Source organism: Sus scrofa, chromosome 6, assembly GCF_054392235.1.
Source record: "Sus scrofa isolate SSC_HxYL_T2T_F1_AM1 chromosome 6, Sscrofa_HxYL_maternal_Yorkshire_Landrace_v2.0, whole genome shotgun sequence".
In the NCBI taxonomy this organism is placed as follows: Eukaryota; Metazoa; Chordata; class Mammalia; order Artiodactyla; family Suidae; genus Sus; species Sus scrofa.
Genome location: NC_139388.1, coordinates 19,926,175 through 19,938,327, shown reverse-complemented (window position 1 = coordinate 19,938,327; position 12,153 = coordinate 19,926,175). Strand labels below are relative to the sequence as shown.

Genomic DNA, 12,153 nt, shown 5'->3' with positions numbered 1-12,153 from the left:
AAGTCTGAGGTCTAGATACAGTTACTTTCCTCAGGTTATTATTGATCTCCAGAGGAGGAGGCCAAGTACAGAATGGTTAAGAAACTTCCCAAGATCCCACAGATAGTAAGTGGCAAATTGGAATCTGAACCTGGGCAGTTTGGACTTTTGTACTATGCTACATATTCTAAATGTACTGCCTCTCAGCTAAGCCACTTCTCCAAATGAAATATTATGTGAAGGCCCATATGGAAAATAGCTTTTATTTACTGAGAAAAAGAAAAAGAAAGCAGAGCTGATTGGCCCCTATGGTTATAAGTCCTCCTGAGAAGCCACAGGGCTCTATGGAGTACTTTTGAAAACTTCTAGACTAAAGCTGATTTAAATTTGAAATTTCAGAGTTCCCATAGTGGCTCAGCAGAAACGAATCTGATTAGCATCCATGAGGAGGCAAGTTTGATCCCTGGCCTTGATCAGTGGGTTAAGGACCTGGCATCACCTTGAGCTCTGGTGTAGGTCGCGATGTGGCTCGGATCTCACATTGCTGTGGCTGCGGTGTAGGGCAGCAGCTACAGCTCTGATCCAACCCCTAGCCTGGGGGACCTCCATATGCCCTGGGTGCAGCCCTAAAATTTAAAAAAAGACAAAAATATATTTGAAGTTTTGTGTTATTTAAACAAACAAAACAAAACTGTAGCATAAGCTATTTTTCAGGTTCTTACTTTATTTTAGGTCGATGCTCGGAGTGACCGAACTGGGGAGGTCATCTTTAAAGACAACTTTTCTTCTGCAATTGCCGGCGTGGTAGAGGGAGATTACCGGATGGATGGCCACATTCAGTTAATCTGCTGCTCGGTGGATGGGGAAAGTAAATTGAGATAGGAGCAGTCCTTGAAAAGTCAGATTTTCAATTTGATTGGGTCAGAATACTGGGAAATTCCACTAGAAAGTGTTTGTGTTGCTGTACTTTTGTCCTAATAAATTCACCGAAGTTGGGGAAATGAGGCCTTAGGTTTTAAGAATAGGTAATTGGAGTTAAGGACCTGGCATTGTCACTGCCGTGGTGCCATTCAGTCTTTGGACTGGAAACTTCCACATCCCTTAAAAGTAGACTGGGCTGAAGCATTCCCATTGTGGCTCAGTGGGTGAAGAACCTGACCTGGGTTGGGTCCCTGGCTTTGTTCAGTGGGTTAAGGATGTGGCATTGCCACAAGCTGTGACATAGGTCACAGATGCGACTTGGATCCAGTGTTGCCGTGGCTGTGGTGTAGGCCAGCAGCTGCAGCTCTGATTTGACCCATAGCCTGGGAACCTCCATATGCCACAGATATGGCCCTAAAAAAGAAAAGGAAAAGTAGATCTGGCTGTATTTGGGCCTTCCCTCAGTCTGGTGAGTATGTTTTCCTCCTGTCAGTCCGTGGCTACCTGCCAGGCACGCCTGAGATGAGAGGGAACATCATGGACACCAGTGTAGAGCAGGACCTGATCCGAGAACTGAGTCAGAAAAAACAGAACCTGTTGCTGGAGCTCCGTAACTACGAGGACAATGCCAAGGTGGGTCCTGATGCGGAGGGTACGTGGGAACCTGAAAAATTGAGGGCGGCCGGGAAGGATCGGCGCTTGTGAAAGGAGCATTTCCATGTCTGCCCCGGACAGGAAAGGGAGAGAAGTGCCTGTTGGCTAGTGCCAGAGTGAAGAGGTCGTGCATCCTTTGACCTAGAAATCCCACCGCCAGTAGCTAAGCTGTAGAAGTGTTTGCACGAGGGTTCAGAGGCATTTACTGCGTCACTGTTTGTAGCAGGGAACAGATAGAGGCAACCTAAGTTTTGATCAGTGGTAGGGAGTGTGGGAGTTCCTGTGGTGGCTTGGCGAGTTAAGAAACCGCCTAGTATCTGTGAGGATGCAGGTTCTATCCCTACCCCTTTCAGTGGGTTAAGGATCCGGCGGTATTGTCGCAAGCTGTGGTATAGGTCATGGATCCGGCTCGGGTCTGGCTTGGCAGTGGCTATGGTGTAGGCCAGTAGCTATGGTTTTGATTCAGCCCCTAGCTTGGGAACTTCGTATGTCTCAGGTGGGGCCCTAAAAAGATGGGAAAAAAAAAAAGTAGTAGGGAGTGTGTGCTGGGGAAGAATAAGTAGCTCAAGAGAAAAAAAGAAAAAATTAGGTGTATTGGAGTTCCCGTCACGGCTTAGTGGAAATGAATCTAGCTGGTATCCATGAAGACACAGGTTTGATCCCTTGCCTCGCTCAGTGGTTAAGGATCCGGCATTGCTGTGAGCTGTGGTGTAGGTTGCAAATGCAGCTTGGATCCCACATTGCTGTGGCTGTGGTGTAGGTCGGCAGCTACAGCTCCACTTCAACCCCTAGCCTGGGAACCTCTGTATGCCTTTTTAGGGGTGCAGCCCTAAACAAAAAAAATGAGGAGTATATATATGTGTGTGTGTGTGTGTGTGTATATATATATATAGGCTGATATGGAAGGTTTTCTGTGGTATTATTGAGTGAGAGAAAGCCAGGGCAGTATGTATAGAGTATCTTTTGATTTTTCAACAACAAATAAAAATTGACAGAAACTCTGGTGAGTGTGTATATACATTTATGTCCATTTACATGCTAAACTGGCAGGAGGATGAGCTGGGGAACAGGGTTTTAATTTGTTCCATTATGCACAACTGTATTTGAATTTGCTAAATTAAGTGAATTTCTTTAGTAGTTTTTAAAAAACGAAACAGCAGTCAGTAAAAGGCATGCTAGGGGACAATGGACCCTCACTGCAGAAAGGGATGAGGGTATTTCCTTTTAAAAGGCCAAGTAGAGCAAGAGCACTAATGAGGTGAGTCTCTGAAGTCTGAAGAATGGGATTAATAAGATGATGGGGATCTGTCTTCTGAAGCTGAATAGCTGAATTATTTAAAACTGGCATCAGTTCAGTGTTCCGAGGACTTGAGCTGGATGTGGGTGGGGTGTTTTTCAGGCCGAACTGAGCAGTCCCCTGAGTGAGGCTGATGGGCATCGGGGCGTCATCCCGGCCAACACCAAGCTGCACACGGCCCTCTCCGTCAACCTGGGGAGTGCAGCGCAGGCTGCCCACACCGAGTTGTGCATCTCCACTTCTAACGGTAAGTTGGTATTTATAGCTGATGTTTGCTGGCACCTGCACCATCTTGGAGTGGTTCCTGGACTGCCATCTTCTCTCTTCCCTGCAGACACCATCATCCGAGCAGTACTGATTTTTGCAGAGGGAATTTTTCTAGGTGAAAGCCACGTGGTGCATCCCAGCATTCACAACCTTTCCAGCTCCATTCGCATCCCAATCACACCTCCCAAAGATGTCCCTGTGGATCTGCACTTGAAAACCTTCGTGGGTTACAGAAGCAGGTAACCATTGCAAGTCGCTTGGTTTCCAGACAGCACTTAGGGGACAGAGCAAAATGTGTAGATTTCCCTTCATGCTATGTGTTCTCTGGGGCTGGAGGGGCCATTTAGTGGTTCTTCCCACCTAGGCAAGCCATGACTGCTTATTTCTCTAATTTGAAATCTTTAAAAAAAAAAAGTTTAAGATGGTTATTTTCTGGCTTTAGTCAAATTATCTCATATGCACAAAAGTTCCAAAAATATGTTTTATTGATGATTTAGTTTTGGCCACTAAGACTATAGGGGTTATGTTGTACCTTGCAAATGAAAGTTCCCAGGCTAGGGATCGAATTGGAGCTATAGCTGCCAGTCTACACCACAGCCACAGCAACGCAGGATCTGAGCCATGTCTGCAACCTACACCATAGCTCCTGGGAATGCCAGATTCTTAACCCACCAAGCAAGCCCAGGGATCGAACCTGCATCCTCATGGATACCAGTCAGATTCATTTCCACTGGGCCACAGAGGGAACTCCTCATTCCTTTTAGAGTGTTTTAAACCCTTGGTGCATGCATGTATATTCATGGACTCATGTTATCTCTAAATCCCAACGTGCATGTCTATGGGACTTTAATCTTCAAGGTTTTTTATGGGAGTGGGGAGGTTACTTGAGTGAAACCCATAAATATCAGGTTGATGACCCGGTAGTGATTTTACATGTATTTTCTGGGTCCTTCACGTTGAAATAACACTCCACACAAACGGTTCCCTTGTGTTCCGTTGGTTGGCCGTAGCACCCAGTTTCATGTATTTGAGCTGACAAGACAGCTCCCCCGCTTCTCCATGTATGCACTGACCAGCCCAGACTCAGCCAGTGAGCCGCCTAGTTATGTCAACTTCATCATCGCAGAACGGGCGCAGAGGGTGAGTGTCTGCCTTTTTTTTTTTTCAACACTTTTCCACTTTGGAATCCTTCGGATGTTATTTTGTAGGAAGGAGGAAATTACATGAGTGTGTTATTTGGTAGCAGTAAATAGGACATGAAAGAGTTATGTAGCTTGGAGTTGGTTTATAACCTGTAACAAAAGTGTTGCTAAAATACCTTTTCCCATTTTGAAAAATTATTCAAAAATATGTATTTTGGCTAATCAATTCAAAAGTATTTACTTAAGCAATCCTTAGTTACAGATGAGTTCTTAACCTGTTTTTAGTTCCTCTCTTTCTTTTCTCACGGTCCTTGTGTGCCTGTCCCATCTAGTGTTGCAAGAGGAGCCTGCATCAGAATAGAAAGAGTAGGACTTGGCAGTGAGAACATTTGGGGGTGGGGTGGGGGGGTTCAAGTGCTGGCTTAACTGATGAACTTCCTAGTGGTCTTAGGGAATTCCCCTCAGCAGTCTGAGCCCCAGTTTTCTCACCTATAGGTCAGGAGGTCTTCCCTCACTAGGGGCCCCGGAGGGTAACATGTTGGTGCAGTAGCACTTTGTAAGGTTTAGAGGACTACTGCCTGTGGATTTTAACCATGGTTGGACTTCAGAATTCTCAGTGAGGCTTTTCAGTCATGTAGATTGTTAGGCCCCTTCCTGGCCTGTGAAACTTGAAACTCTACAGGTGGCTCCTTCCAGGGCTCTCAGGTAGATCTTATGTGGCACCTGTGTTGCAAACCACTGTAAAGTATTATTATTATTGATATTAAAATTTATTCTTTACTTATAGAATGGATGTAGCTCTGTGTCTTTGATATGTGTACATGCAAAAATTTATGTTTTTTAAAGGATGGAATGGAATGATTTTAAGCAGGATATAGCCACAAAAGATCTGTCGTGTAAACAGAATTAGCATCATACATGAGTTGTTTCCACATGACATATAAGTTATATCTAAGTAGAGAATGCTGTAAAATCATGCATGCTGTGGGACCAGACGTAATTGTGAATGTTACTTTAAGAACATGTATGACGTGGGAAAAAGTGTGACTAGAGAGGGGTAAAGTATAAATCTTTGTTTTTGGGTCTTTTAAAAAATTATTTATTTACATCTTTTTTTTTTTTTTTTAAAGGCCAGACCCACGGTGTATGGAGGTTCCTAGGCTAGAGGTTGAACTGGAGCTGCAGCCACTGGCCTGTGCCACAGCCACAGCAATGCCAGATCTGAGCTGCGTTTGCAACCTACACCACAGCTCACAGCAACGCCAGATTCTTAACCGACCACAGCTCACGGCAAGGCCAGGGATCAAACCTGCATCCTCATGGATACTAGTCAGTTTCGTTTCCACTGAGCCATGATGTGAACTCTGGGTCTTTTTTGTTTGTTTGTTTGTTTAAACCAAGCAGTAGGATAAAGTAGAATAACTTAATGATGACTGTACTTTAAAAATTGAAGTTCATTTCATCCTCTTCATCTTAAAGGTTGTTATGTGGCTCAACCAGAACTTTCTGTTACCAGAGGACACAAACATTCAGAATGCTCCATTTCAAGTGTGTTTCACATCCTTACGAAATGGTGACCAGCTGTTTATAAAAATAAAACTTAGTGGAGAGGTAATTTTTGCTGTCATGGGCATAGATTTCTAATGTAATACCTACCTTTCAGTGTAAAGTGAAGCGGGTGGCACAGATCTCAAGGTTGTAAAACCACGTTTCAACCCAGTCTGTTAGTGTTAGCATCTCTGACATGAGGGTATCATCTAGAACAGCGGTTTTCTGCCTTGCTCTCTCTCCTTCCCTTCACCATTCCTTGCCTAATGTGGGATGGCTTAAGAATACAGTGGAGAGCAAAACATTTGCACTGTTTGAATGATTTTGTTGTTTAGTTCATAAGGCAAGAGGATTGATTTTTTTTTTTTGCCTACACTAGAAATAATTAATGTGATTTTTAACTTCTTTGAGAGCTAGATCTTATCTTTATCACTGCATATAAATTTATGTCCTGTAAGTGTGTTGAATGTGGGGATGTTAAGGTACTGTTTCAGCAAAGTTTGTCTTTAATATTCGAGGATACCAAACTTGTCTTTTTCCCTCTGGATAGATCACTATAAATACTGATGATATTGATTTGGCTGGTGACATCATACAGTCGATGGCATCATTTTTTGGTATTGAAGACCTTCAGGTAGAAGCGGATTTCCCTGTCTACTTTGAAGAATTACGAAAGGTGCTGGTTAAGGTGAGGGCACCTAGTGGGTGCATTTGGGAGAACATGGTGGTTCAATAATGCTTGACTGCCTCTGTTAAATTAATGATACTACAAATGTTACATGATAATCAAGATTTAAAGAATTTTTGCAAATTCCTTTTTTTTTTTTTTTTTTTTTTGCTTTTTAGGGCTTCACACGCAGCATATGGAAGTTCCCAGGCTAGGGGTCAAATCAAAGCTATAGCCATAGCCACAACAATGCGGGATATGAGCCGCATCTGCAACCAACACCACAGCTCACAGCAGCACCGGATCCTTAACCCACTGAGCAAGTCCAGGGATCAAACCTGCATCCTTGTGGATACTACTCAGATTCATTTCCACTGCGCCATGACTGGAACTCCCAAATTTCTGCAAGTTCTTAAAATCAAAATTGAACTAGTACTGGAGAGTTCATTAGTTAAAGATTTCTTGTATAAAAATGAGTATTTAGCTCTTGACCACCGTACTTTCTTTGTTTGGTTTGGAGGGATGCTTTTAAAAAATACATGAACGTTTTCCTTGGCTAGTCCTTCATCTTATCCACTGTATCTACTTTGTTCTTGGTTTAGTGCTTTCCAGCAACCCAAAATTGAAAGAAAAAAATGATTGTGATTCGTCCCCACTTTTATCAACATTCTCACCCCAAATCTCTAAAATATTAATATGTGTGTGGCTTAGGCTCATGGTGCTAAAACATGGAAAGGATTCACATAGAATGTCATCTCGACTGTTGGAGGCAGCATAGACTAATTATTTCATTGAAGAGGAAATGAAACAGTGGGAGACAGTTAAGATAGGATAAATGAATGATGGAAAAAAAAAAGGCCCTGGTGTATAGTAGATAGTCTTATCAATTTGTCTAATTTAAAGAAGTTTGTGAGGCCTTTTTAATTCCTGGATGTTCTCGGTCTCCAGGTTGATGAATATCACTCAGTCCATCAGAAGCTCAGTGCTGACATGGCTGATAATTCTAATCTGATCCGAAGTTTACTGGTCCGAGCTGAGGATGCTCGTCTGATGAGGGACATGTGAGTATTTTCCATTGCTAGGACAGGTGCATGGTTTAAAATGTCAGCAATATAGGGAGTTCTTGTGTGGCTCAGCAGTAACAAACCTGACTAGTATCCCTGAGGACTCGGCTTGGATCCCTGGCCTTGTTCAGTGAGTTAAGGATCTGGCATTGCCGTGAGTGGTGGTGTAGGTCACAGATGTGGCTCAGATCCCATGTTGCTGTGGCCGTGGCATAGACCAGCAGCTGTGGCTCTAATTCGACCCCTAGACTAAGAACTTCCATGTGCCACAGGTGTGGCCCAAAAAGCCAAAAAAACAAAGATTATGCACAAGATGCCTCCATTTATGTAGTTTGGAAACACACAAAAGTGAACCATATTGTTTGGGAAGCATATGTAGATGATAAAAATACAAAGAAATGCAGGGAAGAGATTATCATATAAGATGGTATTTTCCCCTGGGGAGGAGGGACTCTGCAGAAAGAACACATTGGGAAGCTTCTGGGATGTTGGCAAAGTCTTGTTTCTTGACCTAGTTAACAAGCATTTGCTTTTATGAGGTTTTTCTGAATATGTATTTTATTTTAGAATAAAAAAGTTAAAAATTTGTGCAGGTCTAGCTAGCTTTTTGCTAAGATGCAAAATTTATCTTGAAAATAAAATGTACTGAGGTGAACTCTGTAAAAAGGTTATCCATTGATGTATAAAATAGTTAACAATAATAGATGAACTTTATATTTGTATTTTAGAGGTAAGGGTTCGCCTAAGGTGCTACTTGCTTTTTTTTCCCCCTGAAAGGTCTGAGTCATTAGCAAATAGTTAAAATGGTCTTTATCAGAAATAAGTGATTTTTTTTTTGAAATAATTATATTGCTGAAAATTTCAAACACACACATGACTAGATTGAATTATATAATGATTTCCTATAATACCAGCCTCTTAGTTTCAATAATCATCGACCAATGGCTCATCTTGTTTCCTCTCCACACTCAACTTCTCTCTCTTCCAAACACGTTATTGTATTGAAATTAGATTCTAGACATCACATAATTTTAGCCACAAATATTTTAGACAGTGAAACTTTAAAAAACAATAATCGCAGTACCATTAACACACTTAGAAAAATGTAAAATAATTTAATATCACAAAATATCTAGCCAGTATTTAAAATTTCCCCAGTTGTATCATAAATGGTGTGTGTGTGTATCTCAGTGTATTTTAAGTTGTTTTGTTGCAGTCAAGACCATGTGTTGAATTTGGTTGATGAATTTTTTTTAATCCATATGTTTGCTGCTTCACTTTTTCTCCTGACCTTCTCCTTCTCCTGTTGTTTCCCTTTTTGGATTTTGCTGATTGTGTCCTTGTGGTAATGTTTAGTATGATTCTTCCGTACTGTGTATTTCTGTTAGAATGGTAGTTAGATATAGAAGATTGATCAGATTCAGGTTTAGTTTTTTTGGCAAGAATGAGTATGTACTTCCATGAGGATGCATGTAATGTCTGGTTGTCTCCTTTTTTATAATGTTACTAGCTCTCTATGATCATTGCTGAGATCGATTATTTCTTTTGTAGTTTGCAAAAATAGTGGTGTTTTAATTCACTTATTTCTTTGTCATATATTAGCTGAAATAGCTCTGTAAGAATAACATGCTCTGGAATTCCTGTCGTGGCACAGTGGAAATGAATCTGACATGAGGATGCAGGTTCTATCTCTGGCCTCACTCAGTAGGTTAAGGATCTGGCGTTGCTGTTAGCTGTGGTGTAGGTCACAGCTGTGGTGTAGGCACAGACCTGGCTCAGATCTGGCATTGCTGTGGCTGTGTTGTAGGCTGGCAGCTGCAGCTCTGATTTTGACCCCTAGCCTGGGAACCTCCATATGCCACAGGTGTGGCCCTAAAAACAAAACAAAACAAAACAAAATTCTGTCGGGAATTAATGAATTACTGGGTTTCCTAAGGTAGTTTGTCCTGGAAAGACGGGCTATTTATTTATCAGCTTTAAAATAATGAGTTGGTTTTATAGCATTTCCAAGTTGACCAATGAAATTTAAAAATCCTTATTAACATATATAATGTGCTGCAGTCCATTTCACTCTTTTTTTTTTTTTTTTTTTTGTCTTTTTGTCTTTTTTGTCCTTTTAGGGCCACTCCTGAGGCATATGGAGCTTCCCAGACTAGGGGTCTAATCAGAGCTGTAGCCACTGGCCTATGCCAGAGCCACAGCAACACCAGATCTGAGCCACGTCTGTAACTTACATCATGGCAACGTCGGATCCTTAACCCACTGAGCGAGGCCAGGGATTGAACCTGCAACCTCCTGGTTCCTACTCGGATTCGTTTCCACCACGCCACAATGGGAACTCCCTTTTCGGTCATTCTTTATGATGGCTCAGTTATCTTGTCTTTGGCTAGTGGAAGCCTTTTCAGGTTGGCTACAGTTACCTTTGGATGGATCCTATTAATTTCATTAGTTTGTTTTCTTGTACACGATGTTTTAGGCTTCTGTAGTATACATCCTGTTCTGAATCTGGAATCACCCATTTCTTTAATCCTGCTTCTTTTTAGTGGGAAATATTACATAGATGTCATAGTCTGAGCATTAGAAATGCTCATTTCTACTGGGTTGATTTTTGATTCTAGACCTTTTCAGTGGATAAAGCTAGAAAATGTATAAATTTTTTCAATGAGAAAATGTATCATGAATTCATAGTATTTAAGATTTATGAATATAGGCTCTTACTTAACTGTGATATTGGAGTTATATCTCTTCTCCCTCATGTTGAAAATCATGGTTGTAACCACTATCAACATAACTATTGGCTTTATCTTATAGTACAACATACTATAATACAACATTTAAGGATAATACCAGTATTTAAGGTCAACAATATGATTGCCAACAGTGGTGTGAGATTTTTTTTCCCCAGTGCTTTGTGTCATTAGAGTGTATTCTAGAACAGAGTTTTGGTCAAATTACTGTATTTTAAAATTTGAAATAATTCCTCACTTTGTGATCTTGCTACAGATGTGCTATACAGTTAAGTTCATTTGGTTTATTTTGCTTTCAGTCTTGGGGGATTGATGTTCTTTCCTTTTTTGTTTGATTTTATTACATATTTATTAAAACTTTTATGTAGTTCCAAAGTTGGCTCTATAAAACACATCCAGAAAAGTCTAACTCTCCTCTCCTGTCACCTCCATCCTGTTCCCTCCCTTTCATTACAAATCACTAAAAATTTTAAATATACGCATACCTCCTCACATAGCATGTTAACTCATTTCCACCTTGCTTTTTGAACTTAAAAATATACTTTGGATTTCACTCCAAGTAGCACACAGAGATATTGCTCGTTTGTTTTTACAGCTGCATAGTACTCCACTCTCCGGATGTTTATTCAGCCAATTCCACACATTTGGATCATTTTTTGGCTATTATATTGCAGTGTATAACTATTACATAAATCTTTTCATATTTTTTCCAAAGTATCTTTCAATAAAAGTTTGAAAATGGGATTGCTGGGGAAAATGGTAAATGTGTACACAGTTTTGCAAGATTTTGCCAAATTCCTCTCCATAGGTGTCATATCATTTTGTATCAGTAACCTATGAGAGTGCCTGTTTCCCTTCAGTCTTGCTGATGGAGTATATTGGTAAACTCGTGGATATTTACCAGTTCAGTGCCTGAGAAATGGTTTCATTGTAGTTCTAATTTATTTCCTTATGAGCAGTATTGAGTATCTTTTCATTGTTTTACAGGCCGTTTGCATTTCTTTTCTTTTTTTTTCTGTCTTTTTAGGGCCACACCCACAGCATATGGAGGTTCCAAGGCTAGGGGTCAAATTGGAGCTATAGCTTCCAGCCTACACCGCAGCCACATCAACATCACCTAGGTATATACAATTTTTGCTTTTTCTTGCCAGTTTTATGCCAATACAGACGGCTCCACCCACCTTTTTTTTCTCCCTGGCTTTTTTTTTTTTTTTTTAAATGGTGCTGGCTTTAGGCATTTGACTGTACTGAACTGCAGAGAAGTGATCAGCAACCTCTGAATTCCTTTTTTTCCTGATTTATTTATGTTTCATTTAGAGACTGTCAGAGGTACATTGTTTTATTTTTTAAAAGTCAAGTTAGTTGATACATAATTTATAATATACATGCAGAAAATATATGGTTTTTAGGTTTTTTTGTCTTTTTATTTTATTTTATTTTATTTATTTTTTCGACTGCCCTGGTGGCATATGGAAGTTCCCAGGCTAGAGGTCAAATGGGAGTGATAGCCGCCGGCCTATACACCACAGCTCACGGATCCTTAACTTACTGTGCAGGGCCAGGGATCAAACCTGCATCCTCAAGGATCCTAGTCTGATTTGTTTCCAATGAGCCACAATGGGAACTCCTGCTTTTTAGGTTTTTACAGTTCAATAAATTTGGGGAAATGTATACAGTTGTGCTGCTACTACCACAATCAAGTACCTCTCCTAACCTCCTGACAACAACCACTGATCTAATTTCTCTTCCGATAGTTTTACTTCCAAAAATGTCATATAAATGGAATCATACATTATATATAGCCTTTTGAGTCTGTTTTTTTTTTTTTCTTTTCTTTTTTTGCTTTTTAGGGTCGTACCCATGGTAT

General features: G+C 40.7%; 1 protein-coding gene across 15 annotated transcripts in view; it reads left to right on the top strand.

Moving 5' to 3' along the window:
* The window catches only part of BBS2 (Bardet-Biedl syndrome 2), a 73,093-nt gene that overhangs the window by 18,558 nt on the left and 42,382 nt on the right, over positions 1 to 12,153 (top strand). For all 15 annotated transcript variants that reach the window (XR_014805613.1, XR_014805616.1, XR_014805615.1 and 12 more), the window contains exons 8-15: positions 712 to 847; positions 1,394 to 1,533; positions 2,954 to 3,098; positions 3,186 to 3,357; positions 4,129 to 4,258; positions 5,740 to 5,871; positions 6,359 to 6,496; positions 7,424 to 7,536. Coding sequence is in view for 6 of the 15 variants with exons in the window: in XM_084959800.1 (XP_084815926.1) it covers positions 712 to 847; positions 1,394 to 1,533; positions 2,954 to 3,098; positions 3,186 to 3,357; positions 4,129 to 4,258; positions 5,740 to 5,871; positions 6,359 to 6,496; positions 7,424 to 7,536 (1,106 nt within the window). In the remaining 9 variants the exon portion in view is untranslated. The remainder of the gene's footprint in view (positions 1 to 711; positions 848 to 1,393; positions 1,534 to 2,953; positions 3,099 to 3,185; positions 3,358 to 4,128; positions 4,259 to 5,739; positions 5,872 to 6,358; positions 6,497 to 7,423; positions 7,537 to 12,153) is intronic.